This window comes from Ananas comosus, linkage group 4, assembly GCF_001540865.1.
Source record: "Ananas comosus cultivar F153 linkage group 4, ASM154086v1, whole genome shotgun sequence".
Taxonomy (NCBI): Eukaryota; Viridiplantae; Streptophyta; class Magnoliopsida; order Poales; family Bromeliaceae; genus Ananas; species Ananas comosus.
In genome coordinates, this window is record NC_033624.1 from 12,676,576 (window position 1) to 12,693,187 (window position 16,612).

General features: G+C 35.3%; 2 protein-coding genes across 2 annotated transcripts in view; both read right to left on the reverse strand.

Annotated features, from left to right (window-relative positions):
- The window catches only part of LOC109709116 (putative disease resistance protein RGA4), a 94,449-nt gene that overhangs the window by 65,180 nt on the left and 12,657 nt on the right, over positions 1 to 16,612 (reverse strand). The window lies entirely within an intron of this gene.
- On the reverse strand, positions 945 to 7,923 carry LOC109709117 (putative disease resistance protein RGA1). Its single transcript, XM_020231186.1, has 3 exons — positions 7,268 to 7,923; positions 2,300 to 5,943; positions 945 to 1,184 (listed from the first exon to the last, which is right to left on the reverse strand). Exons 1-3 carry the CDS (start codon positions 7,484 to 7,486, stop codon positions 1,145 to 1,147), a joined length of 3,903 nt encoding a protein of 1,300 aa, XP_020086775.1. The 5' UTR covers positions 7,487 to 7,923; the 3' UTR covers positions 945 to 1,144.

Genomic DNA, 16,612 nt, shown 5'->3' on the forward strand with positions numbered 1-16,612 from the left:
AATTTTCACAGCATATTTTTTCAGTTGTTAAATTAAAAATATAGTATACATCAACGATCAATTATGCATACTGCATTTTCTCAAAAAAAAAAAAAGAAAAAAAAGGCATAGTGCACATGCACTAGGTATGGGCAATAATTTCATGAAACTCGAATGAGAAAGAATAGACAATAAAATCAGAATTTTTAAAAATTTTACGGTTATTTTTCCAATAAAATAAAATTTTGGTTAATTTCATACAATTTCCCTTATTTTTTACGGTTGCTCCCAAATGTTAGGGTCTCGAAAAATACTTTTCCATCAAAAATAATTTAACTTATTTTGAAACAAACACCTCTTTTAATTTTTCAGATTTATTGAATAAAAAATAAATATTTATATAACTTACCTTAATAATTATTTAAACTGACTATCTAATTTCTAAAAACTTAAATTTTGATTTGAGCCAACTAATGACTCTTTAGCTTTAAATTTAAATATATTTTTAATTACTCTATTTTATAAGTTCATGCAGCTATAAATTTGTTAAAATACATAATTATTTTAACATTTATATTGAAAAAGCAATCAGATCACTTAAATCAAACAAATTAAATAGCTGTGGCAACATAAATCTATATTTCCATTTAAGCCACATGTTTGGTGAAAACCAAACTGGAAAACAACTCGCTTCGGTTGATTCAGTTTGATTTTAGTAATAAATTGATTTCGGATTTGGGGAATTAAAAACTAAAAATCTTGCAAAAAGCAAAATAATAAAATTTTTAGTACTTCAAAATATATCGGCTTCGGATCCAATCAAACAAAAGAAATGATAAAATTCAAATATAAATATTGTATGGGAACCCTAGCAACTGCGGTACATACATAATAGGTCCAACTTGCATGCGAAAAAAGAACCTCTATTTAAACAAGGGCATAACATACACAATGCATACATATACTAGTAATAAACGGTACCCTCTAATATCCGTATTATAAAGGTAGCAACATTTTGTTTATTCAAACCAAACAATCTTTTTTAAACTCATAACATGTATAGAGAACACCATAAAAGTACAAACAATCAAACCAAATTACAAAATAGTACATTCAGAAATTTAATTCATATCACAGAAATACAAATTTATATCAACCGACGATATTACACAACAAATCTCCTCCAAAAGCTAGACAGCACCAACCTGAAAAAAAAGACCATAAGTCGATCAATGAAAACTCTCACCATTGCATGTAGATAATTTTTATTTTTTTGCACAAAAAAATAGAGCTCTTTTCAAAGGGGAAGAGTGGTCACCAAAAAGCTAAAAGAAAACGATCCTTACGTGAGTAATAATACATTTTGCGATGAATATCTGAACTTCAAAAAAAAAGTAATTCTACTACCCAACTTTCCACCATGTTTAAGTACGTTCCTGACAGAATTTGAAAGTATACTTAAAGTAGAAATTTTTCGACATCTCAAATCGCTACAAATTAAGAAAAGGTTAAAATTTCATTACTTAGCCTATATAGGTGCAAGAGACCGCTTGCAAATTTTGCAGGCAACAAACCATGTTTTAGAATATCTTAGCTGCACTTTCACATAGTTGATATTGAAATGTGGCTTTCAAATTGTGCAACGGCAAGCTGCTATTGTTTCAATTGTGCAAAGTAGTAAAGTTGCAATTGCTGCAAAATTTGCGAAAAGATAATTCCCTCGTGTAATCTATGAACTACTTGTACAAATAAAATATTTTGTTGAATAGCAATTTAGCATATCTAAACAGGAAGGAATAAGAACAGGGTAAAACTAAACTTAAAAATTGGAATCACGCGGAATATAAATTAAACAAAATCTCACAAATACATAAATGGAGGGTAGAAATCAAAATTAATTCTATGAGAAGGTGAGGAATGGAGATTGTGAATAGCAAATGCTAAAATTTATAAACTATGGAATAGTAAAGTGGTACATTTCATAAAATTAAAAAGGTGACCATCTAGATCTATATATTTTTTTTCAAATAGCACTTTATGGTTTATAAAATATATTACTTTACTGCCCTATAATTTATAAATTTTAGTACTTCAATATTTTTTTGGTAGTAAAGACACAATAATAAAATAGCAAAGTGAAATATTTTATAGCAAGTGAAAATGCACTTAGCCCCGTGGGGGTGGGGGCTGGCCGAAGTTTTTCCATTTGGATTAAAAAAAATATATTAAAGAAAGAGGTTTATATGCTAGCGACAATAGAGTATTTAAGGTGCTAGCCAGCTAATTAATTAAAGAGTAGTCAGAGTTCCAAATTAATTACCTTCCATCAACTGTGACTTCTTCGATGTGATCGACACTGGTGTCGACAAGTTGTCCATCTGCATCGAGCAACAGGGGGCACTCCCTAATATCTAACTTATAAAGTGTGGTTATCTTGTGGGCAGGCAAGTAACGGAGATTGCTGCACCGCCAGATCTCTAAGGACCGCAGCTTGGTGAGCTCCTCGATCCAATCTTCAATTCTCTCGAGATCTTCGCAACTCCATATACTCAGGCTCTTGAGGGACGTGAGACTCCGCAAGCTCTCGGGCAAACAAGTTAGCTGATGACATTCTTGTATTTTTAGATCCCGCAGCCCGATATCAAGTGGCGTCGCGCGTTCGAGAATTAACGATAGATTCTCGCTGCTTGTTCCGGAAATTTCCAGATACTCAACCGACGCCGGGAGGCAAGGCTCTGGGCTGAACTGAGGACATTCATATAGAATCAAATGAGTGAGACACGGAAAAATGGGAACTCGCTCTCGCCTGCCTTCTTCGTCATCCACCGTCAATACCGTCACCCATTCTCGCAGCACCGGCATGGAGGACAACCAAAGGCTCGTCAGCGCAGTGAACTTTTCTACGCCCAAATTTGTTATTGCGGGCATATTTCCTATAATTAGTTCTTTAAGAAAAGGAAGTTGCCCTAGCGGCGGGAGTGCGCTGCATCCGGGCATACCGGCAAGTCTGATTTCAACGAGATTTGGGAGGCACGAGCTAATCCTATTCATCATCCAGCTAGGAAACTTCCCGCCTCCATAGCCTTGTATTTCCAATTTCTCTAGCTTTTGATGTGGTTGAAGATTTTCTAGCACGGTTTCGATCTCTTCCGCCGGTAGTACAGTACTATCCGTGCCTTCTTCCGCACTTAAAACGTTCCATTCCAACTTCAAAGACCGCAGCTTCTTCTCTATCAAATTTGCAGCCTTGGCATCAACCGGACTCGTTACATTTTCAAGACCCTTGATCTCCAGCCAGCCGACAAGCTTAAGGTGCTCTAGCTCAGAGATGCTAGCACAATGTTCGACGCGGTCTTGCTTGCCGACGACAAAAAGGGGTAATTTCTGCAAGCTAACTAACTTGCCGATCCCTCGAGGCATGCCCTTCAATTCCGAGCAATCGGAGTTTAACAATTCTTTTAGTTTGGTCAGCTTTTGGATCATTTTAGGCAGCTCACATAATTTTCCACAATCACTGATGTCGAGTTTCTCTAAATGCTGAAGATCACTTGACGATGAGGGTAATGATAGTAGAGAATAGCATTTAGAAATATTCAGAACACGCAAGTTTTGAAGGCTCCCAATGGATTCAGGTAATGTCACCAAAGATCTTAGATTTGATAGGTTTAAGTCATGCAGGTTTTTGAGATCACATAACGATGAGGGTAATGATTCTAGAGAATAGCATTCAGAAACGTTCAGAATACGCAAGTTTTGAAGGCTCCCAATAGATTCAGGTAATGTCACCAAAGATTTTAGACACGATAGGTTTAAGTCATGCAGGTTTTTGAGATCACATAACGATGAGGGTAATGATTTTAGAGAAAAGCTGTTCGAAAGGTCCAGAATACGCAAGTTTTGAAGGCTCCCAATGGATTCAGGTAATGTCACCAAAGAATTTAGACACGATAGGTTTAAGTTACACAGGTTTTTGAGAGCACATAATGATGAGGGTAACCATTTTAGACAACAGCACCTAGAAAGGTTCAGAACACGCAAGTTTTGAAGGCTCCCAATGGATTCAGGTAATGCCACCAAAGAGTCTATATTTGACAGGTCTAGGTAATGCAGGTTTTTGAGGTGACATATAGGTTCAAGTGATATCACATTTTCGCACAAACTCAAATTTAGTGCGTACAAATTCTGAAGGTTGCTAATGGAGGTCAGAGATAGGCAACCTCCTAAATCTAAAATCCGCAAATTCGTAAGCCTTCCTAGAAATTTGGGTAGTGTACGGATCTTGCGGCAGCTTGAAAGATTCAAGGTTTGCAAGTTGCAGAGGCCGGTAATTGATTTAGGCAATTTTTCTATATCGGTCCCCGAAAGGTCGAGGTATCTTAAGAGCTTCAACTTACCGATTGAGCTTGGCAGCATAGAAATTTTGGAATCACATAATTCCAACAAGCGTAAGCATTTTGCCTCGCTATAAAAGGCCATAATAAGTGAACTAGATTCCCTAAACTGAAGAGCTCGCAACCTCCGCTTTACGGTAATTGAAACATCTGGCGTGCAACAACTGTGTATCGAGACATAGCGGCAGCCTTCCGTGATCCTTATCGACTCTTCTCCACCTATAACAGCAACTTCTTCTTTTGCCACACCTATAACAGCAACTTCTTCTTTTGCCACAGATTGTGCGAGGTCGTGCACTAAATCATGCATACGGCAGATGGTAACATTTCTATAATTTTTCCCCACGTCTTGAAGAAAAGACATCCATAATAAATTGTTAAAGTACTTATTCCCAATATCTTCCATCGAAGTCCATGTTTCTTGCGATGAAATGAAGCCTAAAGCAATCCATTGCCGGATCAAGTCATCCTTGTTAATCTTGTAGTCCTTGGGGAATATGGAGCAGTAAGCAAAGCACTGCTTCAAAGCCGACGGCATCTGAATATAGCTCAATTTTAATGATGGTAAAATAATTCTTTCTTCCGACCTCGATATTTCGCTTTCTTCCGACCTCCATATTTCACTATCTCTAATAGCGGACCATGCATCCTCTGTCCTGCTCTTAAAGCGCATCATACTTCCTAAAGCATTCGCTGCTAAAGGCAAGCCACCACACTTCTTAACTATCTGCTTTCCAATTTCCACCAAAGTCGGATAGCCGTTCTCTTCCCCTTCCTTGAATGCCAGCCTTTTGAACAATGTCCAACAATCATCATCCGATAAGCCTTTCACACGGTGTGGTTCGACTGTTCCCATTATCTCGGCAACCTTTTCGCTTCGTGTGGTTACTAAGATTTTACTTCCCTGCCTGCCGTCCTTAAATACAACCTTCAAACCATTCAAACCATTCCACTTCTGCTGATCTTCGTTCCATACATCATCCAACACCAGCAAGAATCTCTTCTGGCTAAAGATCCTGTCGAGAAAACTCGAGGCGGATTCCAAGGTGTCAAGATTGCACTCCTCTTTGGTTTCGGTTGCGGATTTGACCGACCTTGCAATCGTCTTTCTGTCGAAATCGGTAGACACGCAGATCCACACCCGTAGATCGAAGGGCTGCTGGCCCGTAACCCGCCCGTCGGCGAAGGCCAGCCGAGCGAGCGTCGTCTTCCCCAAACCCCCCAATCCCACGATCGGAATGACCGACACGTTGTGATCGCAGCCCGTCTCCAGCAGTAGCTTCACAATTTTCTCTTTATCATCATCTCTCCCAACTATTTCCTTTTCATCGAAGAGCGAGGATGTCTCACGGGGCTTGAACTCAGCCTGCCGACCAGGGCCAGCTTCGGCAAGACCGAAATCATTTCTTTGTTTCGCTATCTTACCAATCTTTTCTCTGAGCTCTTTCATCCTGTGTGCCATCTCGCGCTTAAACTTCAGATGCATCGGATTAGCGCGGGACAGAAATCCACGTACCTTTTCAGCTTCCGTCCGGATCTCGTCCAGCAGGTCGTCGGCGTCGTAGGCGGCGTCCTTCAGTTNCAGATTGTGCGAGGTCGTGCACTAAATCATGCATCCGACAGGTGGTAACCTTTCTATAATTTTCCTTCACGTCTTGAAGGAAAGACATCCATAATAGATTGTTAAAGTACTGATTCCCGATATCTTCCGTCGAAGTCCATGTTTCATGCGATGAAATGAAGCCTAAAGCAATCCATTGCCGGATCAAGTCATCCTTGTCAATCTCATAGTCTTTGGGGAATATGAAGCAGTAAGCGAAGCACTGCTTCAAAGCCGACGGCATCTGAATGTAGCTCAATTTTAATGATGGTAAAATAGTTCTTTCTTCCAACCTCCATATTTCGCTTTCTTCCAACCTCCATATTTCACTTTCTTCAATAGCGGACCATGCATCCTCCGTCCTGTTCTTTGAATACATCATACTTCCTAAAGCATTCGCTGCTAAAGGCACGCCGCCGCACTTCTTTACTATCTGCTTTCCGATTGCGACCAAACTTGGATAGTCGTTCTCTTCCCCATCATCGAATGCCAGCCTTTTGAACAATGTCCAACAATCATCATCTGATAAGCCTTTCACACGGTGTGGTTCGACTGTTTTCATTATCGCGGCGACCTTTTCGCTTCGTGTGGTCACTAAGATTTTACTTCCCTGCTTGCTGTCCTTAAATAAATCCTTCAGTTTCTCCCACTTTTCCTGATCTTCGTTCCATACATCGTCCAGCACCAGCAAACATCTGATCTGGCTAAAGATCTTGACAAGGCACCTCGCGATGGTGTCCATGTTGTCAAGATCATCACAATTCTCGACAAGGCGCCTCGTGACATCACATTTCTGTCGAGCTGCAGTTATCACCCGCTTTCCAATTGTCTTCGTGTCGAAATCGGTAGACACGCAGACCCACGCCCGTAGATCGAAGCGCTGCTGGCCCGTAACCCGCCCGTCGTTGAAGGCCAGCTGAGCGAGCGTCGTCTTCCCCAAACCCCCCAATCCCACGATCGGAATGACCGACACGTCGTGATCGCCGTTAGTCTCTAGGAGAAGCTTCACAATTTTCTCCTTATCACCATCTCTCCCTACTATTCTCTTTTCGTTGACGACCGAGTATGTGTCAGGGCGTTTGAACTCAGCCTTCCGAACAGGGCCAGCTTCGGCAAGACCGAAATCATTTCTTTGTTTCGCGATCTTACCGATCTTTTCTCTGAGCTCTTTCATCCTGTGTGCCATCTTGACCTTAAACTTCAGATGCATCGGATTAGCGCGGGACAGAAATCCACGTACCTTTTCAGCTTGCGTCCGGATCTCGTCCAGCAGGTCGTCGGCGTCGCAGGCGGCGTCCTTCAGTTTGCGCAGCCAGTGGCGCAGAGCGTGGCTCTCCTTCCCAGCGCTGCTCCGCTCCTCGGCGTCGAGAAGCACCGCCTGGATCGCCGAGAAGTTGCTTCTGAGATCGTCCGCGTCGTCCTTGAAGCTCCGCAGCAGCCCGATTTCGTCCCAGAGAGCGGAGCCCAGCTTGCCCAGCACTCCTTTGACCAGATCGAATGCGATCCCCTCCGCCATTGCTATTACCAAAGCAGCTAGCTAGCTATGTGCTTCTTCTCAATACAAACGTCCTAGCAGAGAATATATGGGGATGATAGGTGGTTGCTCCAATTATCGTGCTGCTGCTCTGGTAACTACGCTTGGGAATCGTTGACCATTTGCACGCTAGTCCCACGATCGTCTTTAATTATCCTATTGTACAGATTATAAAAATACGTGCTGTTGCTGCGGATGATATATAGGTGGTTGCTCCAAGCAGCTAGCCATCTCGTCCCTCAATGGCTCAATCGTTGACCTTCACTTATTTCCTCTTCCGGAGGGGAAAAAAAAAAACGCAATGGAGATGTTTCAGATTTCTGAAAGATGCTTAAATGGTATTATTTAAGAAATTAAAAAAGCATGTTAAAAAGTTTTGAATTTGAATAATTTGAATCCGGATTCAAAAAGGAATAGTGAATCTTAAGTTGAACCCCAAGAAATTTTAATTTTCAGATCCNCTCAAATGACTTATTCATGAACAGTAATATGCAATAAAGAAAAAAGAGAGAGAGAAATAATACATATTCATCCGACATAGAAGGAGAGGAATCTGCATTAGCAGCTTCACTTAGACAATTCGAAAGTTTTATCCGATGACTCCATTTTGCCATTCTGTATCGAAAAAATCTCCTAATATCATCTATGGTCTTCTCGAAAGAGGATAAAAGAGGGCCTTAGACCAAGAACAGTCTCTTTCCTTTTATATAAATAAATAAAATTAGGAAGAGTTCAGAAATTTTGGGATGCTATTGGCTATGATAATAATAAAAAGACTCACTTTCTAAAGTTAAGCTTTCTATCCTCCTTTAGGCTATCAACGAAGCTTTAATAACCAAGAGGTCTTGGCTTTTATTACATGCATACCATTATTTATTTGGAGTTTGATAGTCATGGCTAGCTTTTATTACATGCATACCACTATTTTGTATTTGGGAGGTGAGAGGGGAGCAGTTTTGGAAGATGAGAAGGTAGTAGTTTTGGGGATTCATTTAGTTTTATTTCTTTTATTATGTTATATGTATGGAGTTACATGCATATATATTTATATTTCAAAACAGTTTTGGAAAATGAAGAGGTAGTAGTTTTGGGATTCATTTAGTTTTATTTTTTTTTATAAAACTTTTATTATGTTATATGCATGGAGTTACATGTATATATATATTTATATTTCAAACCATCATTAAAAACTTTTATTATGTTATATGCATGGAGTGACATGCATATATATATTTATATTTCAAATCATCATTAAAAAATATGAAAAATCTAAAAAAAGAGAGCTTGCCATGTCATCATTCTTATTGAGGATTCATATAGAGTTATAGATATATGCAGAGTGGGTTGGAATGCTTATGGAAGCACGGAGCCTCCCGTGCTTCCAAATTGTTTTCGATGTTCGGACTTTCGAATCGACGATCGGCTCCGTTAGAGTGGATCTAGATATTTGAAATACCTAGAAAATAAATTTTGTGATTTTTCGATATCATTTGCCTAATGATCGAAGAGGTTCAAAATCAATAATTTTAATGGCCTTGGTGAGCTGTTTGCAAGTTTAACGGTCTAGAAATATTCAAATCACATGAAATTTTGATAGAAAATTTTTTATACCATATAAAACAAGATCAATAACTTTGATCTAAATTTTTAATGTCATATCATCACATTTTGTGAGATTTTTATTTTCAGCCGTTGATTTTGAGCCCCTTCGATTACTAGACAAATGATATTGAAAAATCACAAAATTTATTTTCTAGGTACTTCAAATACTCTAGATCAAGTCTAACGGAGCCGATCGTCGATTCGAAAGCCCCAACATCGAAAACAATTTAGAAGCACGGAGGCCTCCGTGCTTCCATAAGCATACCAGCCGCACTCTATACATGCATAAATATATGTTAAATAAAGGTATATGATAAGCATCTAGTTGGCGAAAAATTCTAAAATGCAACGGGTATATTGGTGACGTGGCATAACAAACCAATCAAATATCTTTTTTTAGGGGTATATGTCCCATCATGATTGTAAAAAAATATCTTTATTGTATTTTTGTTTGAAAAGAAGGAATGTGATTGGCTTGTTATTGATAACGTGGTGCAAATGTGATAGTGTAGAATTCCTCATGACTAGCTTAATCGGAGATGACCCTCGTATAATTGAAAGGGCGTAGTTAACAGGGTACCTAAGAGTACCCGGAAAGCGTAAACCCATTTTTATCTCTGATGATTGTTATCTATTGTGCTATATATCTCTTTACTCGTTATTAAAGAATATATAGTTCAAAAAAAATACAAAATAAAATAAGGGGATAAAAAAAGTTGCGCCGTCATAAATTCTCACGTTCACCTTCACGTTTTATTTATTTATTTATTTAAATTTTTCGTTTTTCCTATTGTTCATTTTTCGGGAAAACAAACGCGAAATAATTATTTTCTCCAAAGACTTAAGCTGATAAATAATTATGTTTTTACATTTCCTCACGTCTAAGTTCGACGTGGAGTTGAATTAGCCGAGAGAAAAATTAATTAGGCTAGGAGCCTGGTATAACTCAACCTTAGAATTTTCTTATTTGATACCGTGTTAAATTATATGAAACAATAATTTTCTTCAAAAACGTAAGTTCATGGGGAATAATGTTTTTATATTTTTATGTTTAACAATCTAGCATACATGTATCAATGCCCTATAAGGATGCTTTGCTGAATCCTGGACAGGGGCAGACCTACTGAGAGGCCGACAATGGTCATGGCCCCCTCAACTTTTTGAAAATTACACAAGAGTTCCTAACTATGACATAGAAAAAACTTAAATATTATAAATTTTAGGGGCCAAAGTGAAATCTTTTTGTAAAAAGTTTGTGCTGGTATAATATAAATATATTATTTATTCTCTTTAGTAACCGGAATTATTTACAATTTACAAAGTAGGATACTCTACAGTCACAATGCAAAAGAAGGAGGATGCCTTTCAGATACAAAGCCACCTGCTGAATTTCGAACTAAAAGTTGTAGAACTTACACAAAAGGAGGATGCCTTTCAGAGTCTGCAAAGAGCTTATAGTCTGTTTATTGTTTTTATTTGTTGCTACTCCTTTATTTTGCTTTTTTATTTTGCTTTGGTTTTTGTTCACTTTTGTTGTCACTTGAAGTAAATCCTAATGCATCCAAGATGCATGTTGATGGCAGCGAGAGAAATGAAACTCTAGTAGGATGATGAATCAAAACTTCATGAAGGAGGAATTTTTTTTTTAGACATCAATGTTATTAATCAATTCTCTTCTATTTATGCACTCATTCCATTTATGATTTTGCAGCTTTACTATTATGCAGCTTTTCTTAAACTGTGAAGTGTATGCCCAATGATGATTCTACATCAAAAGGCAAATATGTACGGATTGCTTGAGACCAATTTAGATGCTAGCGTAGAACTAAAAGCAATCTTAAATACTACAGTTATTTAGAAGTTTTAAGATTGAAACTGTTTCAATTTTTAACTTAGCTGCTATTAGTCTAAACTCGTCATCCATCGACACCAATATCAGGTACATCAACAGGAGAAGCAACTGCAGCAACATCTCAATTTCAAAAAAAAAAAAAAATAGTATTAAAGAGTGTCCAAAATAAGCTGCTAACTCCAAAACTACTCAGATTGAAGCAAAGATCCATCCAATACTTAAAATGTTTTTTTTTTAAAAAAAAACACCTAATTAACTTGAACCATTTATTTGAATATTTTTGCATAACACCTGGCTTGAACCATTCAATTAATTTTTCGACGAAACACCTTGCTTTTGAAGCATACATATCCAACAACGCATTTCACTACATAATGCATCAATCCATAACAAACTATAAATATCACGAATGGATCCATGCGATACATAAATGCACTTGGTAGTTCATACATAAACATCTCTTGCTAATTAAGGCTTTGTCTCCTTTTTTCGCTCCACAATTATATGCAGCCATGTTTCTTTCTATCTATTGAGAGCTCAAATTTCCTTTATCTTAATCAACCATATTCGGATCTAGGTGTGGGGGGGATGCTCTGTTCTTCACGACGAAGAAAGACCCCCCGCTTTGCAGAGGTCATATTGTTGTTGTTGTTGTTGTGTGTCTTATTTTTGGGGATAAAAGTGTATGTAATAAATCTGAAAGTTTTGTCATTTAAAATTAATTACCTAATATTTAAAAACTTTAAATTAATTTTACTCCCTATTCTTTAAACGCTTTACAATTTTGTTTTATCAAAAATCACTGCCCACACCTGGTGCATCCAAACAGGTGTGCACCAGGGTTTTATTCATCCTTCATTTTTTTCTTATTTTATTCCAGCCATTTTAATTTGTAAGTATAAAAAATTACAGACTTTGTTTGTGGCACCTGGTGGTTAGAAGCAATATTTCTATATTTTGAATGGTCCAAAAACTTAGCTTTAAAGCCCTTTTAATCTATCCTCCTCTGAAGCTATAAAATTGTGTTTAATTATTACTGAAGAAACTATGCGGTTATATTTGTGCGATACCTTAATATTTCATCCATATGTTTGATTTTCATAGAATATTTTTTCCGATTGTTACATTGAAAATATAGTATACACCAAGGATCAATTATGGCATACTGTATTTTCTAAAGGAAAAAAAAAAAGAAAAAAAAAGGCAGAGTGCACATGCACTGGGTATATAATTGGCAATAATTTCATGAAACTCAAATCAGAAAGAATAGACAACAAATCAAAAAATTTTAAAAATTTCACGGTTATATTTCCAATAAAATAAAATTTAAGTTAATTTCGTACAATTTTCCTTTTTGTACTGTTGGTCCCAAATGTTAGGTACTCGAAAATGCTTTATGGCAATAATAATAATAATGATAATTTAACATATTTTGAAGTAAATATCTCTTTTAATTTTCCGGATTTCCTGAATAAAAAGTAAAAATTTATATAACTTACCCCAACTGTCAGTTATTTTAATATAATTATCTAATCTTTAAAAAATTTAATTTGCTATATAATCTTTTAATTTATTTGATTTAAATCAAACTAATGACTCTTTAGTTTTAAAATTTAAACATATTTTTAATTACGCAGATATAAATTTATGAAAATGAATAATTATTCTAAATTTTATATTGAGAAAGAAATCAAATCACTTAAATCAAACAAATTAAAATGTGCAACAGCATAAATCGATATTTCCATTTATACCACATGTTTTGTGAAAACCTAACCGGAAAACAGCTCACTTCCGTTGACTCAGTTTGATTTTAGTAATAAATTGATTTCGGATTTGGGGAATTAAAAACTAAAAATCTCGCGAAAAGCAAAATAATAAAATTTTAGTACTTCAATATATATCAGCTTCAGATCCAATCAAATAAAAGAAAGGGCTTTTTTTGCAAATAGCCCCCTCACAAATATTTATTTTAAAATTGGTCCTGTCAAAATTTAATTTGCAAAAATGATCCTGATCCTGCCACGCAAGCGCCACCTCAGCGCCACGCGGGCGGGGCTGGGCCAGGTGTTTAAGTTAAACACGGTGAATTATTCACCGTGTCCAATACAAATAGGTATTTGTATTAGACACGGTGAATGATTCACCGTGTCCAACATAAATAGGTATTTGTATTGGACACGGTGAATGGTTCACCGTGTCCAATACAACTATTTGGGACTTGGCCATTTTTTGGCTAAGTAGGTATTTGTATTGGACACGGTAAATGATTCACCGTGTTCAACATTGCCCCAACCCCGCCTGCGTGGCGCTGACGTGGCGCCCATGTGGAAGGGACAAGGCCATTTTTGCAATTTAAATTTTGACAGGGCCATTTTTGAAATAAAATTTTTTCAGGAGGCTATTTGCAAAAAAAAGCCCTAAAAGAAATGATAAAATAAAAATAAAAATGTATGGAAACCCTCTCAAGTGCAGTATATATATATATATATATATATATATAGAGTTGAGCTAGAATACTCTCGATAGTAAACAGGGTGTTTTACTATCGAGTTGTTTTCGATGATAGAGCTTCCANTCTAACTTTTCGCCATGTTTATTATATTAAATCCTTATAGAATTCAAAAGGATACTTTAACCTTTTTGATAAAATATTTTAAAATTTAATAAAAAAATATTTTTTTATTTTATGAAACATTTTGCACTTCGTTTAACGGAAGAGACTAAATTCTAAAAGGATCTAACAAATCTTCCAAAGAAAATTTCTTATATCAAAATCGAATTAAAATCGAAATTCATAAAGCCCAATTGGCCACTTTCAAAGTGCAGTGTAATTTAGATAATATATAATATCTTTTTACCTCCGGATAATAGCTAGGTACATATACTTGTGCTCTCCTCGCTAACCAATCTTCTTCTCCACCTTCACTGAGCTCTCTTCCTCCTGTGGCGAGCTGCTCGCTTGTTTTTTGTACCAGTAAGAACTACACCACAACAACACAAAATGGTTATTTTTTATCCGACGCTCATGCAACATGTGCTGTACATTTTACTTAGACATTTTAATAATGTATGATATATAAGATACCTAATTTCAATTTGTAAAGAAAAATATCCCAGAATTCAAATAGTATATCAACAATATCACCGAAAATAATTACTTTGTAAATACTATATATCGTTCAAGTAGAAATTTTCTGGCATCTCAAATCGCTACAAATTAAGAAAAGATTAGAATTTCATTAATTAGTCTATGCACATGCAAGAGACCACTTGAAAATTTTTCCAGGAAACCAACCATGTTTTCGAATATCTGAATTGCACTTTTGATATTGAAATGTAGTTTAATGTGTTTTCATTTTGCCGCAGTACGTTTTAAATAGTTTTACTTGAAAATCCTATGATTTTATATATATATATATATATATATATATATATATATNTTTTATTTTGCTTTGGTTTTTGTTCACTTTTGTTGTCACTTGAAGTAAATCCTAATGCATCCAAGATGCATGTTGATGGCAGCGAGAGAAATGAAGCGAGTAGGATGATGACTCAAAACTTCATGAAGGAGAAATTTTTTTTAGACATCAATGTTATTAATCAATTAATTCTCTTCTATTTATGCACTCATTCTATTTATGATTTTGCAGCTTTACTATTATGCAGCTTTTCTTAAACTGTGAAGTGTATGCCCAATGATGATTCTCCATCAAAAGGCAAATATGTACGGATTGCTTGAGACCAATTTAGATGCTGAGCTAAAACTAAAAGCAATCTTAAATACTATTATTATTTAGAAGTTTTAAGATTGAAACTGTTTCAATTTTTAACTTAGCTGCTATTGGTCTAAACTCATCATTCAAAGACACCAGTAGCATCACCCAGTACATCAACAAGAGGAGCAACTGTAGTAACAACTCTATTTCAAAAAATAATATTACAAAGTATCCAAAACAAGCTGTTTACTTCAAAACTGCTCAGATTGAAGCAAAGATCCATCCAATACTTAACAAGTATTTTTTTAAAAAAAACCCTAACTTGAACCAGAATCTTTTGGCAACACACCTAGCTTAAACCATTCGATTAATTTTTTGGCGAAACACCTAGCTTTTGAAGCATACGTACACATTGCACTGTTTAATGCATTCATAACAAACTGCAAATATCACTAATGAATCCAAACAGTACAGGTAGGAAAGTATAACCGTTACCAAGTTACCATACATAAATGCACTTGTTAATTTATCGTACATAAAACATCTCTTGCTAATTAAGGTTTTATCACCTTTTTTATTTTAAAAAAGCCTTTGCTCCACAATTGTATGCAGCAAGTTTTTGTTCTATCTATTGGAGAGCCAAAATTTTCTCTCTTAATCAACTAAAATCGTATCTTGGTGCACGGGATGCCCTGTTCTTTATGAGAAAGAAAGACCCTCTTTGCAGTGGTCATGTTGTTGTTGTTGTTGCTGTGTTTTATTTTTGGGTATAAAAATGTACTTAATTAATCTGAACTTTCATAATTTGAAATTAATTATCTAATATTTAAAAATTTAAATTAATTTGACTATCTATTCTTTAACGCTTTACGATTTTGTTTTATGAAAAATCACTGCCTACACCTGGTGCATCCAAACAGGTGTGCACCAAGGTTTTATTCATCCTTAATATTTTCTCTTTATTTTATTTCATTCATTTAATTCGTAAGTATAAAAAATTGCAACTAACCCGACTTTCTTTAGGAACGTAGTGGTAAGAAGCAACATTTTCATATTTTGAAAGGTCAAAAAATTTTAAAGCTGCTTCTAATCTTTTCTCCTCCGAAGCTATAAAATTGTGCTTAATTGTTATTAAAGAACTATGCGGTTATATTTATGCGATACTTTAATATTTTATCCACATATTTAATTTTTATAGCATTTTTTTTTTCCCGGTTGTTAAGCTGAAACTATAGTATAAATCAAGGATCAATTAATAGTAATAATAATAATAATAATAATAATAATAATAATAATAGTTTAACATATTTTGAAGTAAATACCTCTTTTAATTTTCTAGATTTCTTGGATAAAAAAGTNAATAATAATAATAATAATAATAGTTTAACATATTTTGAAGTAAATACCTCTTTTAATTTTCTAGATTTCTTGGATAAAAAAGTCTAAATTTATATAACTTGCCCCGACTGTCAGTTATTTTAATCTGATTATCTAATTTTAAAAAATTTCAATTTTGCTACATAATCTTTTAATTTATTTGATTTGAATCAACTAATGATTCTTTAGCTTTAAAATTTTAAATGTATTTTTAATTATGCAAATATAAATTTATTAAAATAAATAATTATTCTAAATTTTATATTAAAAAAGTAATCAAATCGCTTAAATCAAATAAATTAAATTGTGCGGCAACATAAATCTATATTCCCATTTAAACCACACGTTTCGTAAAACCAAACGGGAAAAGCACCTCAAGTTTGATTTTAGTAATAAATTGATTTCAAATTTGGGGAATTAAAAACTAAAAATCTTGCGAAAAGAAAATTAATAAAATTTTAGTACTTCAAAATATATCATCTTTGGATCCAATCAAATAAAAAAAATGATAAAATTAAAATAAAAATGTATGGAAACTCTCTCAACTGCGGTACATAT

What these genes read in the sequence shown, in the direction of transcription:
- LOC109709117 (XM_020231186.1), bottom strand. Translation starts at nt 7,486, where the DNA reads ATGGCGGAGGGGATCGCATTCGATCTGGTCAAAGGAGTGCTGGGCAAG. An exon ending in GAAGTCACAGTTGATGGAAG is followed by an intron (nt 1,185 to 2,299) that starts GTAATTAATTTG and finishes CTTTTTTTTCAG; the next exon opens with GTTGGTGCTGTCTAGCTTTT.